The 24,433-nt window shown below is 50.1% G+C and overlaps 1 protein-coding gene across 1 annotated transcript; it reads right to left on the bottom strand.

Moving 5' to 3' along the window:
- Nucleotides 1–1,139: 1,139 nt before the first annotated feature.
- On the bottom strand, nucleotides 1,140–23,861 carry SLC35B4 (solute carrier family 35 member B4). Its single transcript, XM_069865069.1, has 10 exons — nucleotides 23,646–23,861; nucleotides 15,869–15,982; nucleotides 13,737–13,839; nucleotides 12,588–12,637; nucleotides 11,944–12,025; nucleotides 10,048–10,108; nucleotides 8,763–8,872; nucleotides 8,470–8,545; nucleotides 5,478–5,553; nucleotides 1,140–4,257 (listed from the first exon to the last, which is right to left on the bottom strand). The coding sequence occupies exons 1-10, from the start codon at nucleotides 23,720–23,722 to the stop codon at nucleotides 4,011–4,013; spliced, it is 996 nt and encodes a 331-aa protein (XP_069721170.1). The 5' UTR covers nucleotides 23,723–23,861; the 3' UTR covers nucleotides 1,140–4,010.
- Between the last annotated feature and the right edge of the window lie 572 nt (nucleotides 23,862–24,433).

The following is a 24,433-nucleotide window of genomic DNA, read 5'->3' as shown; positions in this document are numbered from 1 at the left end:
AATCTCCGAGCCGATGAAAGCGGATGCTGGCCGATGAGGATTTATTAAAGAAACGGCTGCCAGGAGCTGGGGAAAGATGATTTGATTAGTTAGAAACACATACGCTTGGTTACTGCTGGATAATTAAGCGCATCCACTAAAGCTCTGGGATGGGGCCGGTTTAAACGTGTGTTAAATGGGAAGTGATGGTCAGGATTTTAATGCCCCATCACTGGTTGTGCAGTGATGGAGACATCACCAGGGTGCCTCAGGCTCCACCAGGGGAGGGTCAGGCTGAACATTAGGAAAAGAATTTTCATGGAAAGGGTGATTGGTCCCTGTCTGAGGCTGCCCAGGGAGGGGGTTGAGTCCCCTTCCCTGGAGGGGTTTAAGGGATGGGTGGAAGAGGTGCTGAGGGACATGGGTTAGTGATTGATGGGAATGGTTGGACTCGATGATCCGATGGGTCTTTTCCAACCTGGTGATTCTATGATTCTGTGATACCATGAGGCTTCGTTTCCTGGTGCGGCGTCTCATGGGATAACGTGGCGTGGATTCGCAGAAACCAAGAGCCCAAATCAACTGCTGGGTCTTGCTTGGGGGACTTTAAATCCTGAGAGTTTCCTCAGTACCAACTGATTTAGGCTCCAACTGCTGCCCTGAGCCCATCCCCAACCCCTGATTGTGCTGCTGGAGACCCCGGCTGCCCAACTCACCTGGGTGCAAGCAGAGACCACGAGCAGCACACAGAACCATAGAATGGCTTGGGTTGGAAGGGACCTTAAAGATCATCCAGTTCCACTGGACCAGGTTACTTAAAGCCCCATCCAAACTGGCCTTGAACACCTCCAGGAACGGGAAAGCCACAACTTCTCTGGGCAAACTGTGCCAGGGCCTCACCACCCTCATTTGTGAAGAAATTCCTCCTTATGTCAAATCTAAATCTGCCCCTCTCCAGTTTATACCCATTGCTCCTACTCCTGTCACTTCAAGCCTTTGTAAAAATCCCTCCCCAGCTTTCTTGTGGCCCCTTCAGGTACTGGGAGGTCACTACAAGGTCTCTCCAGAGCCTTATTTTCCAATCCGATTATCAGCAGCAACATGTGAATGGAGAAACAAGAGGACCAACCCACTTTGAGGAGGATGCACGTTTATTTTGCATTTAAAAAACCAACAAAAATGCGACCCTAAACCCAACAGCTCTGCAGCTGCACAACACTGGTCAAAAAGTATTTTGGCTCACCCGCTCTTCCAGCCTCTGCTAAAAAATAGATGCTATTACCTCTACAGCAAATATTAAAACCAAAGAAACCAGCAGTCCTGTTTTGGAAGGAGTCCTGGCTTCGGATACTGATTTTTGGCTAATGGGACCCTCCTGCATGGACCTTCCCACCACCGCACTCACCCGCTCTCCTACAGCAGGAAGGGAATCGCTGCCCCTTCTGTGACACTCTAACCATTATAAATATTCAGAAACACACATATCGCACAGTAAAAAAATACACCCGATGGCAAATAAGAACCTGTTGTTGTTGACACCTGGTTGGAGCGAAGACCAAGCACAGCACATGGTTAAAAAAGAGAAACCTAAGCATCCCCAGACCTAACAGCACGGCACAGAAGTTGGAGACAACATGAAATGCTGCTGATACGAAGAGCGACCTAGCGAGTGGATCATGTCCCATCTGTTATGCTCATTCAGGCACCTGCTCAGTGATTTCTTTGCTAAAATCCCCAGCCCAGGCTACAGCCACAGCCACCTACGAGGAGTTACAGCTCCCTCAGCCTTCAGCCTGGTGTCACACCGAGGTGGTTTAAGTTCTGATGAACCCCACCAGCGTCCCTGATGCTTTCACGCTGGATTTGCGTTGTGTTCCCCGACCTCTCTGCATAAATAGCTTTGAAGATCAAGGTGAGTGATAAGGGTTTTGCCTTGCAGGGTCCTTTCCTGGAGCCCATACACACATCTGGAAGTGAGAGCTGATCTGCACGAGGTGCTGCAGGCAGCTGTTGGCAGACATCCTCCCAATCTACAAATTCCTTGGAAGCATCCCAGGTCTGACACTCAAAATACAAGGTTTTTCAGGCTCAGGAACAACCAAAACCAGAAAGGAAAACCCTTCAGCATGTCAGGAAGGAGCGAGCTTCAGGTACTACCAGCATCCTACTGCCTGAGGTGGGGTTAACTTTGTCTATTGTGACCCATAAAGTGCTGGGCTTTGGAGTTGTGGCTAGAACAGCGCTGCCAACACTCCAGTGTTGCTTGCACAGCATCCAGGCTTTACCTTTTTCCCTCACTCTGCCTCCCACCAACGATTAAGCCACAGGTGGACAAGAAGCTGGGATGGGGCAAAGCCAAGAGCTGAAAATCCACAATAAAACTAGAGAGGAGGAGGTTTGGGAACAGCGGCTGTTGCTCCAGGACTAACTGGGCACAGGTCTGATGGTGGGAGATGGGTGAGGGATTTGCCTTTGGGTGTTTTCCTCTTTCCTTTGCTGTTAAACCAACCTTAGCTCTACTCACAGTTTACCTTGGTTTTGCTCTTCCCATCTCTCCCTGTCTGGTCACAGTTGCTTTGCCACCAGCTGGGATTAACCCACTGCAAGCCCAGATTTAACATCGGAAGGGGTGTAAACACCAAGGCTGGAAGTCATTGGGACGTTGGGTGGAGGAATAATGAGCACAAGTCCTTCCATGTCCAAGCTTGGTGGGAATCAGGCTGACATTGCCGGATGCCTCAATTATCCCAGCTGAGCAGGGACAGTATCGCGATGATGAGGAGAAGATGCTCCAGGAAAAGTGAGGCAGCACGAAACGGTGCTCCCGGCTGCTCCAAAGCTGAGCGATAACACCCTGTCTGACAGTGAGCACCTCCTAGAAAAGCTACGGCTGCTGTTCCTCACCTTGCTGGGAGTCACACACCCAAAGCTCCTGTAGCCCACGCCTACTCCAGCCAAGCTGTGACACCCAGGGATGACACCAAGAGACACGGGTCCTGCGCCACGGGGGAGCTGCTGGGATGCCACGAGAAGAGCTGATGCCCAAGGGGTGGGAGAAGAGAGAACTGGGTGAAGGAACAGTAGAAAACCAGCTCCCACCGAGCAGCAGAAATAAACTCAGCTGCACTGGCCCTTCTTGGCATCATTTGAACCTGGTGGGGCTGGATCTGGGGGGGGATCACATACACACTGAGGGCTCAGCATGGTTCTTGGAAACAAAGCCCACTGAACATGCTTGTGATGAGGGAAACAGTAGAAAGCAACTGAAAAATTACCTGAACCAGGCACCTAACCAAGGCAGGAGGAACCCACGATCCTCTCCAGCTGGTGAAGCATCAGGAAAGCCTCAACAGCACTTCACCATCTCCCTGAGAAGGCTGCGAAGGTGACACTTTCTGTCCCCTTCGCATCACCCCTTCTTGGTTTCCTCAGGCTCCAAAACTGGCTCTGCTACAAGCGATGAGGCTTGGAGCAGCTACCTGAGCCACTGCCCAGTGGAGGATCTACTGGGCAGGCTGGAAGGCTCCAGCTGCGCTTGTATCCAACAAAATCAAGCAACAAGGACTCAGGTTAACAGCAAGGCCTGGCACAAGCAGCACTTCCCCAAGGCTCAGCCACCCACGATGGCCACTGGGACATTAAAGGACGGCACCAAACAGGTTGAGGGTCCAGCACATGAAAACTGGAAGGAGGGGACAACACCACCATGATAACGCTGGGCTTCTAGCAGAGAACTGGGTCAGCTTTTACGTTACTTAAAAAGGGCTATTCAAACAAAAAAAAAAACAAGGGGAGAGGTTGGAAGCAGGAGGAGTCGCACCAAAAAAAAAAAAAATGAACCTTGCAAAAATAACCGTATGGTCTCTCCAGGATCCAGTTCAGATCGGTTCCCAGCGGAGGCTCCACATTTCCCAGGAGCTTGGCACAGCCAACACCTCCCCTGTGTTATAAAAACAACCCCCCGCTGGGGGATTCCCTGCTGCTCTGCTCTATAAAACAATAAAAAGGTCCCTGCAGAGAGTCCCCGGCTGCTACTCCTCCTTCGGCCTCTTCTTCCAGCGGGCCAGGAAAGGCCCGAGGCTGTTCCACACCTCCGTGTACATGAGAGTCCCGATGAAGACGAAGGCGGTGCCCAGCCAGTGCCAGGCCGTGAAGGGGTTGCTGAAGTAGAGGATGGAGAAAATGAGGCTGACGAACTTGCGTAGCGTCACCACCAGCGTGACGGTGAGGGAGGTGCACTCCGTGGTGAGGATGAAGACGCCTCGGATGCAGACGTATCTGGGTTGGGTGGAGGTAAGGAGACGTTGAGGTTGAAGAGGGACAACTGGGCAGGACTTTGGGAGTGAAAAAGGACTGGAAATGAATAGTCTCAGTCCTGTTATAGAAGGAATAAAACGACCTTTGGGAATGAAAAGGACTGAGCAACGGATATCCCCAGTCTGGTTATAGAAGGAATAAAATTCCCATCTCTTCAGATCAGCATTTCTACAGCTCTGAGAGCTGGGGGTGTTTAGCCTGGAGAAGAGGAGGCTGAGGGGAGACCTCATTGCTCTCTCCAACTCCCTGAGAGGAGGTTGTGGAGAGGAGGGAGCTGGGCTCTTCTCCCAAGGGACAGGACGAGGGGAAATGGCCTCAAGCTCCACCAGGGGAGGTTTAGGCTGGACATTAGGAAAAATTTTTCACAGAAAGGGTCACTGGGCACTGGAACAGGCTGCCCAGGGAGGGGGTTGAGTCACCGTCCCTGGAGGTGTTTAAGGGACGGGTGGATGAGGTGCTGAGGGACGTGGTTTAGTGTTTGATAGGAATGGTTGGGCTCGATGATCCGGTGGGTCTCTTCCAACCTGGTTATTCTATGATTAGCTTCATGATATCCCAAATCTCCCAGACTCCCTCCAACCTTGCTCTGTGACAGAGAAACCACCCCACTAGGTGTTGGCAAAAGGTTAACGATGCACAGGGTTTACAGCCCCTCCCCCAGAGCCAAGGGAAGCTAAAATCAGACTTCTCCACTCTCCTTCTTCTCTGCTGTTCTCTCACAGCAGAATTCCCCTTCTTGCCCCGAGGAGGCATTGGAAAGACAGAAGAAACAAGGGAGCTTCATGGAGGAGCGTGAGGAGCAATAGGGCACAGTGAGAGGAAAGCGGTAAGAGGGCCCTGGACTGAAGAGTCTCTTTCTTGAGGGCATCTCAGCTTCATCAGACTTCCAGACCTCTCCTGGAAGGCTCCATATGCCAATATCTAATAAATAACTCCACATCTGCCCTAGAGCTGGCTGGCAAAACTGCCATGGATTTATCCCAATCAACTTGTCCCTGTGGAGGCGGTGGCAGGCTTCAGCCACCCTGGAAAAAATCCCAAGTTAAATCCCACTCTGTATTTACTGAATTACACAAATAACAGCTCTTAAATGCAGGGAAGACTCCAAGGCCACAGCACCCCCACCCCATTCTTCCTCTCCCACCCCACTGTCACCTCCAAGCTGAGCTTTGGTAGGATACTGAGTGATGACGTTCATGAGGAGGTAGAACCACATGATTGGCACGGTCAGGCCGATCACTGGGACCTGGAACGGCTCTGCGGGGAGAAAGGATGGAGCAAGGTCAAGTTTTGGAACAGGCTGCCCTGGAAAGAGATTGAGTCATCATCCCTGGATGTACTGAAAAGCCGTGTGGATGTGACCCTTAGGGACATGGTTTAGTGGTGGACTTGGCAGTGTCAGCTTTACAGCTGGACTTGATGCTCTTAAAGGTCTTTTCCAACCTAAACAACTCTATGATTCTGTCAAGGTCGCACACGCTGCTGTTAAAACTGGATAAATCAACTGTGTTGCTCTGAGAGTGCAAGCATGATAAAGCCTGCGTCACACCAGCCAAAAGCCACAGGGTCTGTGTTTATACCTGTTGATGATTTGGGCCTGTTACTCCCATTTTTGAACTACAATAGAATCACCAGGTTGGAAAAGACCCACCAGATCATCGAGTCCAACCATTCCTATCAAATACTAAACCATGTCCCTCAGTGCCTCCATGTGCCTTTCCCCAGGGGTGACCTCACACTGTCCTTGAGGTGTGGCATGCCAGAAGTATTTCGTGATGATCACAGAATCATGGACTTGTAGGATGGTTTGGGTTGGAAAGGACCTTAAAGGTCATCCAGTTCCACCCCTCTGTCATGGGCAGGGACACTTCCCACTGGATCAGGTTGCTCAAAGCCCCATCCAACCTGGCCTTGAACACCTCCAGTGGTGGGGTAGCCACGACTTCTCTGGGCAACGTGTTTCAGTGCCTCACTACCCTGACAGGAAAATATTTCTTCCTAAACTCTAACCTAAATCTCCCCTCTTTCAGCTTAAAACCACCCCCCTCCTCCTAACCCTTCACTCCCTGATCAAGAGCCCTTCCCCAGCTTTCCTGTAGCCCCTTTCAGTACTGGAAGCTGCTCTAAGGTCTCCCCAGAGACTTCTCTTCTCCAGGCCAAACAACCCCAAGTCTCTCAGCCTGTCCTCAGATGGGAGGAGCTTCAGTCCTCAGATCATCTTCATGGTCCTCTTCCAGGAGCTGAACTGGAGCTGAACGCAGGACTCCAGCTGAGGACTCACCAGAGTGGAGTAGAGGGGCAGAACCCCCTCCCTCACCCTGCTGGCCACACTTCTTTCCATGCAGCCCGGGTTATGGTTGGCTTTTTGGTGGCTCCTGTTGAGCTTCTCATCCACCAGCACTCCCAAGTGCCCTCTCTTCAGGGCTGCTCTCAATCCATTCTCCATCCAGCCTGTATCCATGACTGGGATTGCCCTGACCCAGGTGCAGGACCTTGTATGTGGCCTCAATGAACAGGTCGAAGTGATCTATGCATGCAAACAACCTCCCTTCGCAGAGACAAGAGAACCAGTAAACTTATTCAGCAAAGATCCCTGCAGTTTCACAAGACTGGGGATACAGGGAGTTGCAAGGCCATGTCAGATGTGGCTTTGAGCAATCTGATCCAGTGGGAGGTGTCCCTGCCCATGGCAGAGGGGTTGGAACTGGATGGGCTTTAAGGTCTCTTCCAACTCAAACCATCCTACGATTGTATGAAGTTTGCTGGCATGGAGAACCCTGCTGAATTTTACTATTAAACTTAAGGAGATGTGTAGCTTTGGGTGAACAGATGAGCAATCTGGCTGGGCCCAACCAGCATGTGTGAGAAGCTTGTGCTTTAATCAGAATCATCCAACCAGTCCCTCATGGCTTGGCAGCAGCAGAAGGGTCAGCTGCCGCGGCCAGGCTCTCAGCAGCAATCACCACCTGCCCGAACACGCTGGCATCTGGGCCACGGCGGAGAAAAAGTTGGATAATGTCCTCGAGAGGGGCTTTTTTTGGCTTTTGGCTTTCTATCAAACCTGAAACTTCAAAGGGGTTGGATACCTACAAGGGCCTGGAATTAGAGGAGGAGGGGCTGTAAATTGGAAGGGGGAACATTTGGATTAGACATTAGGAAGAAATTCCTCCCGATGAGAGTGGTGAGGCACGGGCCCAGGTCGTCCAGGGAAGTCATGTTCGAAGTTCAAGGAGGTGCTCAAGGCCAGGCGGGATGGGGCCTTGAGCAGCCTGGTCCAGCAGGAGGTGTCCCTGCCTGTTGCAGGGGGACTGGAACATGATCTTTAAGGCCCTTCCAACCCAAACTATTCTATGATTTGATGATGCCAAGAAAACAGTTTGACACGCACAACTACAGATTAGGAGAAGTCTGGCTGGAAAGCTGCCTGGAGGAGAAGGACCTGGGAGTGTTGGTTGACAGTGACCGAACATGAGCCAGCAGTGGCCCAGGTGGCCAAGAAGGCCAATGGCATCTTGGCTTGGATCAGACACGGCGTGGCCAGCAGGGCCAGGGAGGTTCTTCTCCCTCTGGACTCAGCACTGGTGAGACCGCTACTCGAATCCTGTGTTCACTTCTGGGCCTCTCACCACTAGAAGGATGTTGAGGCTCTGGAGCGAGTCCAGAGAAGAGCAATGAAGCTGGGGAAGGGCTGGAGAAAAGGCCTTATGAGGAACAGCTGAGAGAGCTGGGGGTGTTTAGCCTGGAGAAGAGGAGGCTGAGGGGAGACCTCATTGCTCTCTACAACTACCTGAAAGGACGTTGTGGAGAGGAGGGAGCTGGGCTCTTCTCCCAAGGGACAGGGAACACGACGAGAGGGAATGGCCTCAAGCTCCACCAGGGGAGGTTTAGGCAGGACATTAGGAAAAAAATTTTCACAGAAAGGGTCCTTGGGCACTGGAACAGGCTGCCCAGGGAGGTGGTTGAGTCACCTTCCCTGGAGGGGTTTAAGGGACAGGTGGACGAGGCGCTGAGGGACGTGGTTTAGTGTTTGATAGGAATGGTTGGACTCAATGATCTGGTCAGTCTCTTCCAACCTGGTGATTCTATGATTCTATAATTCTAACTGCTGAACTGAAAGCTTCCTACAGCATTTTCCAGAGGACAGAAGCAAGGATCCATCTGTGTGACACTCACCAGACTGGCTGAAGAGGACTGCGTGGTGGTAGATGTTTGGCGCAAGGAGGAGAAAGCCAGGGAGTGGTAACGCATGCTGGAGAGAAAAGTAAAGACATGATGTTAACAGATTTATGTGAACCCATCCCATTTCTCATCTGGGGAAACCTGCCTCACAGGTCTGTATGAGAGCATTGCTCCAGCTTTGCAACGTGTGATCCTTTGGATCCTATAGGGTGAGAGGGGAAGGGACTCTTTTAGCAGTTTTATCTGTCCAGTAAAAGCGAGAGAAAAACCATGGAATGGTGACTTACGTTGTAAAAAAGGGCCTCTTTGGAGTGCTTCCCAAACTGCTTGTAGAGCATCTCCTGGAAAATCCCCATCCTGGCAGACATGAGGAGGGCGAAGGTGAGTGCAGCAATACCTGGAAGAGAAGCACAACCTTGCGACACTAACCCAAGTTGCAATTTGGCTTTCAGTTAAAAAAGCCAAAGCATCCATACTTAATAAGAAAACTGATAACGGTTTTGGGCACCCAGATATCTTATTACCAAGGCTGAGACACCAAGAGACTTCTGGGAAGTTCATCTCTTTAAAAAGAGGCTCAGCCCTGGCAAGCAGAGTTGGTGGAATCCCAGGGATAGAGTTGTTTGCCAGTACTGACAACACTTCAATTCCCAGAAAAGCCACCAATAGACCTGGGTTGGAGGTATAAAAATAGACTCAAGTGCCAGATATTAAAGACTCCTCCATGAAATATTGTGCTGAATGAACACTTGAGCAGCTACAGCCTCTCTCCCTCCCCGCAGTGTGTCAGGGAATCATAGAATGGTTTGGGTTGGAAGGGAGCTTAAAGATCATCCAGCTCTAACCCCTCTGCCACGGGCAGGGACACCTCCCACTTGATCAGGTTGATCAAAGCCTCATCCAACCTGGTCTTGAACACCTATAGGGATGGTGTAGCCATGAATTCTCTGTGCCAGGGTCTCACCACCCTCACAGTAAAATATTTCTTCCCAAGATCTCACCTCAATCTCCCTGCTTTCAGCTTAAAAAAAGTCCCCCTCGTCCTATCCCTGCACTCCCCAATCAAGAGCCCCTTCTCTGCTTTCCTGGTGCTCCTCTAAGTACTGGAAAGCTGCAATAAGGTCTCCCCAGAGCCTTCTCTTCTCCAGGCTGAACAACCACAACTCTCCCAGCTTCTCCTTGTATGGAAGGTGCTCCAGCCCTTCAATCATCTCCTTGGCCTCACTCACAGCATCAGGTATATCAGGTAGGGCTGCTTTTCAATGAGAAATCAAGATGATATCTACAAAAATGTGTGAATGTGGCCTCCTTCTGTCACCAAGTCACTACCTTGTAGTGATATTAGATACTGTATTTAATTTGTTGGCCAAACGAAGACTGTCTCCTCACACAAAGTCACCAGTGAGTGCGACAAAACCCCATTCTTCGCAAATCAACACCCATCAGATGCTCAGCACAATTCAATCTCAGCACAGGGACTCCCACCACAGTCCGCGTTGCGCAACCCACATCAGAAAGCCGAATCTTCCCAGCATCCCAGCAAGGTTGGCTGGAGACGTGGCACTCACATACCTAGCAGCCACCACAAGAAAACCTGGAGTCCATCCTCTTCATTTAAGCTGGAGTCAGATGCCTGATGGAGAGAGACAACAGTCACCATAATCTACCACATCCCTGCAGCTCGTTTGGACCTGCCTCTGCCTCACTGCTGGTTTCTGCAGCGTGTTCCAAGCAAGCCCATAAAGCAAAAACCGTCCAAAGCCTCATCTTCTCCAGAGTTGCTCTCCTGGATGAACTGAGGTGGTAGGAATTTTGCCTCCCAATCTGCTTCAGATTCCAGCAAAAATTTTAAATGTCTGCTCAAGAAAGCAGTTTTTCTGAAAAAGACTGAACTCTTCAACCACAAAAAATAATCAGTGCCCCTTACAAAGCTCCCCCAGTCAGGCTCCTCTGTCCCCATCCCAGAGGTAGGTGCGCAGGAAAGAACAAGGACCAAGGACAAAAAAACCCACAAAATCCCATTCTTTGCATATCAACACCCACCAGATGCTCAGCACAACTTAACCTCAGCACAGGTTCTCTCACCACCGTCTGCTTTGCACTATCCACATGTCCTAGGCCATCAGAAAGCTGAGTCTTGCCAGTATCCCAAGCCCCAGTCAGATTCTAAAACCAGGGCTCTGGCTCACAATCAAGACACCGAGGAAACCAGGCCAGTAGATGCTGTCAGCCATGTGTAAAACTCTCAGTAGGATGATTTTTTTAATGTGGTTTAGGGCAAATTAGATTCCTCACCTCAGCCACGATCCTGTATGCCACACCAAAAGCCCAAGCCTACTGAGGGTTTATCCGGATTAACAAGGAGCAAGGCTGCATGGCAGAGACTTTGCTCAAACACCCTGAGTAGAAACAGCTATTAAAGGATGGGGAACGTGGAGATTTGACAGCCCTGCTTCATTTCCAGTCTCTCACAGCTGGATTAAGTACTTTTTCACTTGACCACCACTTTTCCCGTCTTCAGTTGACAAGATCAGGCTGTGGGTGTTGACCCAGGAGAAGCCCAAAGTGGCATCACACATGGATTTTCTTCACTCCCTCCTGTTCCACAAATACACTCACTTTATTTCAAGGGTCACCCAAAGTCACGTTGATGACAACAGGTCTGGAAAAATCTAATCTGAAAGCTGACAATCTCTTCTGGGATAAAAAGAGTGGAGATCTAAGTAATTTTAATAGTTTTGTTTAAGATTCTCTCACTCCAAACTGCAAAACATTGCAGTAAAGGCATGAGAAAACAGCTTCTAGCTGTCATCTCTGTGGCAATAAAATCACAGAATCATAGAATGGTTTGGGTTGCACCTTAAAGATCATTTACTTCCAACCCCCCTAACATGGGCAGGGACACCTCCCACTGGACCAGGCAGCTCAAAGCCCCGTTCCTGGACTTGAATGTCTCCAGGGATGGGGCAGCCACGACTTCCAAGGGAACCCGTGCCAGGGATTCACCACCTTCATCACGAAGAATCTCCTCCTAATGTCTAATCTAAATCTTCCCTTCTAATTTAAAGCTACTCCTCCCTCGTCCTATCACTACAGGCCCTTGGAAAAAGTCCCTCCCCAACTTCCCTGGAGCCCCTCCCAGTACTGGAAGCTGTCCTAAGGTCTCCCTAGAGCTTTTTCTTCTCCAGGCTGAACAACCCCAACTGGTATATTCTCAGAGAAAAGGAACCTGAACAACACAGGCTAAAAGGCATCTCTCGTTCAGTTAAACCGCATGCAACCCTTCCCTCCAAGCCACAGGAAAATGCAGTCAGGAGTAAGAGCTTTCAAGGAGCAGATCTAGACCTGGGAGACTTCTTGTCTCTCCAATAACAGTCAAGCAAAGGGAATTACTGCTGACGGTGCTGACAGAAGCTCCTCCTGTCAATAAGGTTCATGGCTAAGACCTCAGCCCTTTCCAAGCCTTACCACTTGTTTTGCAGACATGAAAGTGCACGTGAAGATCCCCAAGGACACCAGGGCTATGGACGTGTATTTATATACACTGTATCTGTATTGGAAAGAAGAGAGATGTCAGTGACTCAGCCCAGCCTTGTGTCATTCATCCCCTGCTCCCTCACACTGCATTTTCCTCTGTTACAGAATCTTTTAGATTGGAAAAACTCTCCTCTCCTGGCTGCTCCAGCTTCTTGTCCACCCCAGGCAGGCAGAATGGGAAAAAGAGAAAGCCTTGACCCTCTGTAAGCCCCGTTCAGCAAGAGCCAAAACACCAGTGCGCTGTCAACATTGTTTTGTTTTAGCCACAGATCCAAACCACAACACCATATGGGCTGCTATGAAGAAAGTTAACCCCATCCCAGCCAGACCCAGTATCCCCATCCATCAGGAGCGGTTCTGGCCTCACTCAAGTAAGAAAACAGCTAACATAGAGGACAGTAGCCATACATAAAAGCTTTCTCTTCAGTCTTCAGTTGCAGCTCTGAGGTTTCCCAGTTTCCCCATCAGTAAAACAGGAATGTTTAACAGGAGAGAGTTGGGCACTAACCACCAGTCAGGATTAAGTCAATGGCAAAGCATTCTCTGATGATATAAAAAACAGGCTTGTGATTTACCTTTTCTTCAATATTATGATACCTAGAGCCATGCTTGCTATGAGAGAGCCCTGGGAAAGAAAAGAGAGGAGGAGAAAAACGAATCAGAAGGTCAGGGTGACAGAAGTTCCCAGACAGGGAACCACAAACTCAGTACAGCTAACGCCAAAACACCAACTCATGCTGGAACAGGATCAGGGAGACTGATAGGGTAGGAAGAGTCTCACTTCGGCTAGGAGGAGGGGAGAAGTTGGGCTCAGTGGCTTGGGAATACGGATGTTGGAGCAAACAGGCTACTAGGATCTTCTGGCCAGTGGGCCTCCCTCTTTTTTGGCCCATTCGTGACACTCAGTGTGTGCTACAAACCAGAACGCGGCCAAATCACCGCGTTTTAAATTGGGAAGAGAAGTATGGTTCCATAGACTGACTGCAGGAACCGTCCCTTACAGTTAATGTGGGACAGAGCTCCTAGAATTACGTCTTTTTTTCTTCTTTTTAACCTCTTCTGACCTCAGGTATCTCACCCCCATGATGTGTTGTGGGAGAAGAGACCCTGCCCAGCAGATTTTGTTATTCCCTACAGCTGGGGCTCCATTGTCTTTGGTTTTAAGATATTTTAGCCTGGTTTTAGCAAATATTTTTGCCTGACACTGTCTACGCTTAAACGAAGATGGATTTTGATAGTATTTTCCAAAATAAAGGGCTATACAGTAACAGGACAGATAGAACAACGCTCTCTGACCTGGGATGTTTAACAACGATTCTTAAATTATGATATGAACCACTTGGTGTAGCCATGTGGTGGAAGGGAAAGGTAGGTCCCTTCAGCCAGAAATTCAGCCCATCCAGGGCTGATACCCAGAGTCTGGGCTTGTGTTTGTCATCACTACTTCCCCATCACCTTTGGAAATAGGAAACGCGTGTGAGTCTCAGTTTCCTCGTCTGTTCAGGGATATTTAATGGTCAACCCTGTGAAAGTGAGAGCCCCAGCTGAGCCTTCAGAGCGAGGTTCCTTACCACCAAGTTTGCTGGAGTTTAATATTTGCAGAGGGTTTTGATGCCCTCAGGGAAAGAGAGGGTGGCAGAACACGTGCACCAGGGCAAGAGCTTGTGGAAACGATTGAAAAGGATCTTACGTGAGGAGGAAAAGGATGGTCTGAGAGTACTCACTGATCTGAAGATCATGTGCAGCGGCATGGCGATATTTAAGTTCAGGGCATAGTTATTCACCACACTAACAGTGAAGAACATGGCCACCATGATGAAATAGTACCTGAAACACAAAAACCAGCTGATAGCCATGCATGTCCCTGCGACATGATAGTCCCATGATAGTCCCTGCGACACTGAGAAGACACATTGGGAACAGATTATGGGTTGCAAGGAAAGGTCTGGAGTGGAGCAAGAGCCCATCTGGCTCTTGGGTTTGTGACAAGGAGATCAGTCCAGTTTGGATGTAGCTGGGAAGTCCTTAGGGAAGCAGGATGACCAGCACTGGCTCAGCCTGTGCTAATCCCAGAGCAAAGTGGAACTGAGGAGAGGACAGCTGGTATATTTTAGCATGGACTTCCTCTAGACCCCTCCTTCATAAGGTCCATGGCATAAGAGAAAGCCTGATTTTAGAGGATTTAATTTCTGCCAGCAGGCATTGCTACCCTAGGTGGAAGTAGAAACGATTCTGCAAAACTGGCTCCACAGGAACAGACTATAGGCTTATGGAATCATTAAGACTGGAAAAGACCTCTAAGACCATCCAGTCCAACTGGCAGCCCAACTCCACCACGCCTACCAAACCACGTCTTGAAGTGCCACATCCACAAGTTTTTTGAACACCTCTAGGGACGGGGACTCCACCACTGCCCTCCGCAACCTCTTCCAATGCTTCACCACTCTTTCAGTAAAGATTTTTTTCCAAATATCCAGTCTAAACCTCCCCTGGCACAACCTGAAGCCATTTTCTCTCATTCTTTACTTGGAAGAACAGACCAACACCCACTGCACTGCAACCTCCTTTCAGGGAGCTGCAGAGAGCGATGAGGTTTTCCCTCATCCTCCACTCCCCAGATTAAACAACCTCAGGTCCCTTAATTGCTTCCCAGAACTTCTGGGCTACAGACCTTTCCCCAGCTTCATTCCCCGTCTCTGGACGCGCTCCAGCCCCTCAATGCCTTTGTTGGAGGAGCGTTCCCAAGGGATGCTGTGACCAAAGTGCAGTACCCAGCACTAGGCCTTGTTAAACCGCATGCAATTCACCTGGGTCAACGGATCCAGCCTGCCCCAATCCCTCTGCAGAGCCTTCCTGCCCTTCCACCCATCCATCCAGCCTGTCCAGACCCCTTTACAAAGCCCTCCTGCCCTCCAACCTGGCCAGGTCCCTCTGCAGAGCCTTCCTGCCCTCCATCCATGGATCCAGCCTGGCCAGATCCCTCTGCAGAGCCTTTCTGCCCTCCATCCATGGATCCAGCCTGGCCAGATCCTTCTGCAGAGCCTTCCTGCCCTCCATCCATGGATCCAGCCTGGCCAGATCCCTCTGCAGAGCCTTTCTGCCCTCCATCCATGGATCCAACCTGGCCAGGTCCCCCTGCAGAGCCTTCCTGCCCTCCATCCATGGATCCAGCCTGACCAGGTCCCTCTGCAGAGCCTCCCTGCCCTCCATCCCTGGATCCAGCCTGGCCAGATCCCTCTGCAGATCCTTCCTTCCCTCAAGCAGACCAACACTCCTGCACATTTTGGTGTCATCTCCAAACTGACTGAGGGAGTACTCGATCCCCTCACCCAGATCCCTGGTAAAGATGTGAAACAAGACTGGCCCCAACACACAAATCCAGGCTGAACACCTCCATGGATCCACACCTAAGCTAGAAAGCCTCCACACACTGAAGTCCCACAAAACCTCCTTGCTTCACTTCAGCCCAGGGAGGGGAGCATGAACATGCCAGACTCTTGCCAGGACAAGAGCAGCCCTGATGGAGAAAAGGAAGAGTGAATTTGGATGCTTTTCCAGTAAACCTCTCCCTTCCACACCCACTACACCTAGAGAGAGCTCGTCAAACAAGCAGATTCCTAACTGTGCAAAATACTGTCCCGTTTCTTAGACAGGAAAGTATCTGATGGCAATTTCCTATTAAGAATCCTCAATAAACGAGGAGTTCATATTTTATCAGGCATGACAGGTTCTCAATGAAGCGAGCATTGCAGAATGGAGGGGATTTAGATAGGATAAGCCACTTTATTAAACACTTCTTGAGATAATAGACAGCCAGTAAATTTGTGCCTGGCAAAAGCATTCAGACTGACTTTACCTTATTGGTATGGCCGGCTTCTTCCTCCCAAAGTTGGCTTCGAAGATAAAGCCTTCCACAGCGATAAATAGGAACTGGGAGAACGTCACTATGTTCCCACATCCTGGAAACTGCCTGCAGGCACGGAGAAGAAAGACAAGCATAAGAGCAATGCCAGGAAGAACAAACACTGCATTGGGGTCCAATAAAGAGAAGCTAAACGCTCATAATCCCAGCGTGATCAAGCCTAGATGGGCTTTACCCTCACCTGTCCAAGTTCTCACGTTAGGCACTTCCCTGCAGGTATTTACTCACTTGTACTTGTAGATACATGAGCAGTAATCCCTTCCTTAAACATTTCCCAAAAGGAAGCAAGCAGCTACCCCCATATGGTTGACTGAATAAGGAGGTGAAAGACGAAACTGGTTGGGTCTCACGGGTCTGTGTGACATCCCACCAGGCTATAGGATCTGAATGAGCAACAGCAACCAGGACATAACACGGAGTCCTGCGTTCAGCTCTGGAGCTGACATGAATCTGTTACGGGCAGCCCAGGGGAGGCCACAAAGTTGATCTGAGGGCTGGGGCACCTCCCTTAAGAGGACAGGCTGAGAGAGTTGAGGTTGTTCAGCCTGGAGAAGAGAAGGCTTCAGGGAGACAGCAGAGCAGCCTTCCAGTACTGAAAGGGCTTCCAGGAAAGCTAGGGATGGGCTCGTTATCAGGGAGCACAGGGATAGGATGAGAGGAACAGTTTTAAGCTGAAAGAGGGGAGATTTAGATGAGATCTTAGGAAGAAATGTTTTCCTGTGAGGGTGGGGAGCCCTCTCTTCTCCAGGCTGAACAATCCCAACTCTCAGCCTGTCCTTGGATGGGAGGTTCTCCAGCCCTTGGGCCTTCTATGGACTTGCTCCAACTTGCTCCGTGTCCCTCCTGTGCTGAGGACTCCAGAATTGAACACAGAGCTCCAGCTGAGGTCTCACAAGAGCAGTGTAGCGGGGGAGAATCCCCTCCCTTGCCCTGTTGGTCACGCTGCTCTGGATGTAGCCCAGAATACAGTAGGCTTTCTGGGCTGCAAGCGCACGTTGCTGGCTCAGAGAACTTCTCATTTCATAGAGAACTCCAACAAGCCCTGCAGAAGATCATTCCTCCCATTATTTATATTTTAAAGGGAAGAAAACCCCATTGAGAACTACCATGCAGAAGCTCAACCGTTTCTAGAGAAGGCACCTCACATGGACACAGCTTCGGAAGGCAAAAAGCAGATTGTGGGCTGTCCAACCAGGCCTGTACGTACACGTCCCTCAGAGCTTTGGCATCACAGCTCAAAGACAGACCCCCAGAATAGTTAGTGAAGGACACGAGCAGAACAGGTTAGGTTGCTCCAGACATGGCAAATGGGATGAATTGGGTGGCATTTCTTGCCCTGCCCAGGCTTCCTTCTGGTATTCAGGCAGGGGCCGGTTTAACTTGCTCTTGAAAACCTCCAAGGAGTTCCCCTGCTTTATCTCTTTCAAACCTACTTCATTACACTGAGGGAGCACAAACCTGGGGGTTTTGGCCTGCTTTACATCCCTTTCACAGCAATTTAAACCCCTTATTTCTTGTTCTGCCTCCAGATCCCAGCAGAAAAATTCATCTCTTCTCTGCATCTCTTCTCTCCACACATTTGAAGTCTTTTGTCTCTCCTCAGGCATCTCCAGACTAAACAGTTCTCATTGCTTTACTCTTTCCTCATAAATCCTGAGCAAGCCTCTTCCAATCACCCTTATTACTCCCCACCAGACTGTCAGTCTGGTCACTGTCTTTTCCTGTGATCTTGCTCCAGAACTTCACTTGTTATGGGAAGACTCATCTTCAAGATGGACTTTTTTCTCCCCTCTTAAACAACACTAAGAGACAAAGAAATAACCAGTGTTACCCCAATTTAGGGACCAAAGGTGAACAGGGCAAGAAAAGGGAAAGGGAGTTGTCATCACCAAAGGAATTCCTGAAGTGGATGAGAGGCAATGCTTAAGAGAAGCCCTTGTGTAAAAAGCAGCTTTTCTTAGATATCTGCAATTGGAAAAGGCTGCACAGGGAAATTAGCGGCTTCTCCATTCCTGGAGGTGTCCAGAAACCATGTAGACGCAGCACTTCAGGACATGGTTTAGTAGGCACAGCAGTGTTGGGCTGACAGTTGGACTTTATGATCCTTGAGATCCTTTCCAATGTTAATGATTCCATGATTCTATAATTGGAAATCTAGCATTTGCTGCTAAAAATCCCTTCCAAGATTTAGACACCTAATGAGGCCTATTAATAGGGCCAAATAGCTTGCTTTGGTTTTAAGGTCTGGCTGAAGGACATGCAAGCCTAGTGGTTCTCACAAGCATCTTGCAAACAAATCACAGAATCATAGAATGGTTTGGGTTACAAGGGACCTCAAAGATAAACCAGTTTCATGGTCAGGGACACCTCCCAAGGGACCAGGCTGCCCAAGGCCCCATCTAGCCTGGCCTTGAACACCTTCAGGGATGGGAAATCCACAACTTCCCTGGGCAACCTGGGCCAGGGCCTCACCACCCTCATTGGGAAGAATTTCTTCCTAATGTCTAATCTAAATTTCCCCCTTCCAGTTTAAAGCCAAATGCAAAAAGCCAACTGCAAAGCTTCCTTTGTCTCAAAGGGCCCTGTTCCTTCTTCCTCACTGATGTTGCAGTAGAAGATAAACAGGAAAGGCAGAGGTTGGAGCAATCCTAGAGAGGAAACGCAACTCGCCACACAAGGTCTCTTCTTCCAGGAACTGCTTCTTGATTTATCCACTGGCTGCTGAGCGATTGTGCAACCTTGTGTTAAGATACCTGCGTCCTGACTTCCCACTTTGAAGCAAATATCTTAATAAGTTGTGATGACAACAGGTGGAGAGGAAGGAAGGACAGGTTTTAACTTACTAGTTTTGAAAGCCTGGGAATGACTGAAGCGAACATAGTAATGAATGGTCAGAGCATGCAGCTCCACACTGATTTACTGATTAGATTCACTGATTTAGGAGAGAGAGTATGTTCTACTGCAAGGACAGTGAGGCACCAGCACAGGTTGCTCAGAGAAGTTGTGGCTGCCCCATCCCTGCAGGTGTTCAAGGCCACGCAGGATGGGGCTTTAAGCAACCAGATCCAGCAGGGAGGTTGTAATTTAATGGGCTTTGAGGTCCTTCCAACCCAAACCTTTATATGATATCATGGTTGTAGACAGAGAACTAGTTCACTATTACTTTTTTCCAGTCAGGTCAAACACTTCTGCCTACACAGCCTTCTGACCAGCCCAGAAAACAAACTCAACAGACCATGACCTTATCCAAGCCCTGCCAGCCTTCCTCCATCTGGGTAAGGAAGGTGACACAGCCCTCGGACATTCCCCAAAGGTCAGTCCTCCTCTCTCTGCAAGTTGGCCATTTGCTTTCGCTCCGAGTGCCACAGGAGATTCCTTGCTCTCATCACGTTGGCTTTGCAGCCGTGTGACACTGCTGAAGATCACATTTCCAGATGGACAACATTCCCTCAGTCTTGCTTGCCATCCCAGGGGATCCCTAGCCAGCTCCTGCACATCTCCTTGGGATTTCAGCTGTGTGAGGCACTGGGATCAGAGAGGAGGGAATGCGTTAGCGTCAGACTGATGTGGTTGTCACCCAAGGGGATTATGAGAATGTATTTTGCGCCTTGTTTACCTCATTTCTTTACTACAAACTTCCTGATCTCAGAGATGCAGACACTTGGGAACTTCTACAAACATCCTAATATCTGCCCAGAGATGCAGACACTTAATGCCATCTACAAACATCCTGGCCTCTGCTCAGGGATGGAGATGCTTAATCTTAAGCCTGATGAAACAAGGAAAGGATATCAGAGAGGAGAATTCATGATTGTTTAAGGATTGTCTTAAACTTAAGGTTGAGTCACCTTCCCTGGAGGTGTTTAAGGGACGGGTGGATAAGGAGCTGAGGGACATGGTTTAGTATTTGATAGGAATGGTTGGATTCAGTGATCTGGTAGGGCCTTTTCCAACCTGGTGATTCTATGATTCTACCTGACGGACAACCCAATTGAGCTGAAGGTGTCCCTGCTCACTGCAGAGGGGTTAGACTAGATGACCTTCACGGTCCCTTCCAATCCAAGCAGTTCTATGATTTTGTGACATCCTTATCCTGACTAAGGATGTGGAAAGGAAATAACCAATTCTGTGTTAAAGTAGAATTGTGCAGCCTAATGAATATCTGTATCAGATGGGAGCAATAATTGTATTACCTAGGTGGGATTTTAAGCATCAGTTTTGTATAAATAGGCCTTTGGGGTCTTCAGTAGGTGTTTGAGTTTTGAGGAAGATTTTCCATCTGGCACCCTGTGCAGAATAAAAACAACGTGTCCTCTCTAAAAAATATCTTAGTGTTGGGAAGTTTTTTTTATTAATTTCAGATAAACCAGTGATCCCTATTACAGCAGACCAGGAGTGCTGGGGCAGGACACTGAAGAAGCTCATGACAGGACCAGACCAGGCTTGAGATGAGGAGGGCAGCCACAACGCCCCCACCCAAAACCCATTGGATGATGACAGAAGAAGGCTGGAACCTGATCATCCACACTCAGGCTCTGATGAGGAGCCCTGGGGCTGCTCCCCGAGCTGTGAGGGGTCTGGCCACCCTAGGAGCCAGTTCTGGGTGCCCTGCACCCCACCTCAAAATCCTCCCTCCACACTTTTGAGAAAATTAACCTTGTGTGTTTATTCTGAGGGAAGAGGAATTACATGCAAGAGCACTTGTTACTAATCTCCATCTGGACACTGAGCCATTGATACAACAACCCTGTGCAGCTCCAGGCTTCGGGAAGAGTGGCTGGAAAGCTGCTTGGCAGGGAAGTACCTGGGGGTATTGGTTGACAGTGGCTGAACATGAGCCAGCAGTGGCCAACACGGCCGAAGAGGCCAATGGAATTTTGGCCTGTATCAGAAACACCGTGGCCAGCAGGAGGAGGGAAGTGATTATGCCCCTGGATTCAGCATTGGTGAGGCCAAACCTCAAATCCTGTGTTGGTTTTGGGCCCCTCCCTACAAGAAGGACATTGAGGGTCTGGAGCTTGTCCAGAGAAGGGGAACAAAGCTGGTAAAGGGGCTGGAAAACAAGTCTTATGAGAGGTGGCTGAGGGACCTGGGGTTGTTTAGCCTGGAGAAGAGGAGGCTGAGGGAAGACTTTATCACTGTCTACAACTTCTTGAAAGGTGATTGTAGCAAGGTGGGTGTTGGTCTCTTCTCCCAAGAGACAAGCGATAGGATGAAAAAAAATGGCCTCAATTTCATAGACCCATAGAATCATTAGGCTGGAAAAGACCTTTGACTTCATCAAGTCCAACTGTACCTGCCTACTACTAAATTAGGTCCCTAAGCTGCACCAAGGGAGGTTCAGGTTCAGATTAGACATTAGGATAAATTTCTTCACCTAAAGGGTTTTCAAGAACTGGAACAGCCTGGCAGGGACTGCCCCTGGAGGTGTTTAAAAGTCAGGTAGATGAGGTTTAGTAGTGGAGATGTATGGTTGGACTCAGTCTCAAAGGTCTTTCCAACTGAGCAATTCTATGAAATGGTGATCATAGAATACAATCACAGAATCATAGAATCACTAGGTTAGTGAAGGCCTTTGAGATCATCAAGCCCAACCATTTGGGCTGGAAGGGAATGGTTTGGGTTGGAAGGGACCTGGAAACCCATCCAATTCCAACTCCCCACCACAGGCAGCGACACCTCCCACTAGATCAGGCTGCCCGAGCCCCAGTCCAACCTGGCCTTGAACACCTCCAGGGATGGGACAGCCACAACTTCCTTGGGCAACCTGTTCTAGTGTCTCACCACTCCCATAGTGAAGAAAATCCTCCTTATGCCTAGTCTAAATCTGCCCCTCTCCATTTATACCCATTTCCCCTTGTCCTATCACCACAAGCCTTTGCAAAAATCCCTTCCCCAGCTTTCTCGTGGTGCCTTCAAGTACTAGAAGGTCACTATAAGGTCTCCTCAGAGCCTTCTCTTCTCCAGGCTGAACAACCCCAACTCTCTCAGCCCGTCCTCATATGGGAGGTGCTACAGCCCTCAGATCATCCTTGTAGCCTCCTCTGGACCTGTTCCAACATCTCTATATCCTTCTTATTGTTGAGGATTCCCTGCAGACCCCAGACCTGTGGGACCCAACCTCTCCTCCCATCCCATCCCTTTTCCAACCTTTCCTCCTATCCCTTCCCTTCTCAAACCCTTCTCCATCCCTTCCTTTCTCCAACCCTTCTCCATTCCTTCCCTTCTCCAACCCTTCCTCCCACCCCTTTCCTTCTTCAAACCTTCCTCCCATCCCGTCCCTTTTCCAACTGTTCCTCCCATCCCGTCCCTTTTCCAACCATTCCTCCCATCCCGTCCCTTCTCAGACCCTTCTCCATCCCGTCCCTTTTCCAACTTTTCCTATCATCCCGTCCCTTTTCCAACCATTTCTCCCATCCTGTCCCTTTTCCAACCCTTCCTCCCATCCCATCCCTTTTCCAACTGTTCCTCCCACCCCTTCCCTTCTCCAAAACTACCTCCCATCCCATCCCTTTTCCAACCCTTCTCCATTCCTTCCCTTCTCCAAACCTTCCTCCCATCCCTTCCCTTCTCCAAACCTTCCTCCCATCCCTTCCCTTCTCCAAACCTTCCTCCCATCCCTTCCCTTCTCCAAACCTTCCTCCCATCCCTTCCCTTCTCCAACCTTTCCTCCCATCCCTTCCCTTCCCAAATCCTTCTCCATCCCTTCCCTTCTCCAACCATTCTCCACCCCTTCCCGTCTCCAAACCTTCCTTCCATCCCTTCCCTTCTCCAACACTTCTCCATTCCTTCTCTTCTCCAACCCTTCTCCATTCCTTCCCTTCTCTAACCCTTCCTCCCATCCCTTCCCTTCTCCAACCCTTCTCCATTCCTTCCTTTTTCCAACCTTTCCTCCCATTCCTTCCCTTTTCCAACCCTTCCTCCCATCCCTTCCCTTCCCAAATCCTTCTCCATTCCTTCCCTTCTCCAAACCTTCCTCTCATCCCTTCCCTTCTCCAACCCTTCCTCCCAACCCTTCCCTTCTCCAAACCTTCTCCCCAACCCTTCCCTTCTCCAACCCTTCTCCATCCCTTCCCTTCTCCAAACCTTCCTCCCATCCCTTCCCTTCTCCAACCTTTCCTCCCATCCCTTCCCTTCCCAAATCCTTCTCCATCCCTTCCCTTCTCGAACCCTTCTCCACCCCTTCCCTTCTCCAAACCTTCCTCCCATCCCTTCCCTTCTCCAACACTTCTCCATTCCTTCTCTTCTCCAACCCTTCTCCATCCCTTCCCTTCTCCAAACCTTCCTCCCATCCCTTCCCTTCTCCAACCCTTCTCCATTCCTCCCCTTTTCCAACTGTTCCTCCCATCCCTTCCCTTCTCAAGCCCTTCTCCATTCCTTCCCTTCTCAAACCCTTCCTCCCATCCCTTCCCTTCTCCAAACCTTCCTCCCATCCCTTCCCTTCTCCAAACCTTCCTCCCATCCCTTCCCTTCTCCAAACCCTTCCTCCCATCCCTCCCCTTCTCCAACCCTTCTCCATCCCTTCCCTTCTCCAACCCTTCTCCATTCTTTCCCTTCTCCAAACCTTCTCCATCCCTTCCCTTCTCAAACCCTTCCTCCCATCCCTTCCCTCCTCCAACCCTTCCTCCCATCCATCCCCTTCCCTTCTCCAAACCCTCCTCCCAACCCTTCCCTTCCCTCACCCTTCCCTCCTGCCCCCCCCCTCCCCGACCTGGCCAGCAGCTCCAGGAACACCACGTTGCTGCAGCAGCCGCCGAACACCAGCCCCACGGCCGCGGCTGGGTGCATGGTTCGGCCTCAAACACCTGAGACAGAGTCCCGAGCTGCCACCGCATCCTGGTCCCGGGCCGCAGCCCTCGCTCCTCGCCGCCCCCGCTTCCTCCCGGGAGCCGGTAGTTCCCTCCCCAGCCGCCGTGCGTTCATCGACACCGCGGCTGTGAGGCAGGCGGGACTACAACTCCCAGCAACCCCCGCGACACCACGCGGATGTGTTCTAGCGGTGTCTCCCCGCGGTGCATTATGGGAGTTGTAGTTCAGCGGGGGAGGCGGGCGGTAATGGCGGCGCTGAGGTGGTGGTTGGGGGGTGGGGGGGCAGGAGCAGCTGCTAATTGCCACTTTGGGTTTAGATAATGAAATTAACGGTTCAGATGTGAGATTCAGCTTGCCCGAGGCCTGTGTGGAGCCTCCTGGGCACCACAGAATCAATAAATCATAGAGCTGTAGAATCACAGAATCATAAAATCATAGAGGCGTAAAATTATAGAATCATAAAATCATAGAATCATAGAATCACCAGGCTGGAAGAGTCCCACCGGGTCATCGAGTCCAACCATTCCTATCAAACACTAAACCATGTCCCTCAGCACCTCATCCACCCGTCCCTTAAACCCCTCCAGGGAAGGGGACTCAACCCCCTCCCCGGGCAGCCTCGGACAGGGAACAATGACCCTTTCTGGAAGAATTTTTTCCTAATGTCCAGCCTAAACCTCCCCTGGAGGA

The sequence above is a fragment of the Phaenicophaeus curvirostris genome, chromosome 1 (assembly GCF_032191515.1).
Source record: "Phaenicophaeus curvirostris isolate KB17595 chromosome 1, BPBGC_Pcur_1.0, whole genome shotgun sequence".
NCBI lineage: Eukaryota > Metazoa > Chordata > Aves > Cuculiformes > Cuculidae > Phaenicophaeus > Phaenicophaeus curvirostris.
This window is presented reverse-complemented; position numbering and strand designations above follow the sequence as displayed.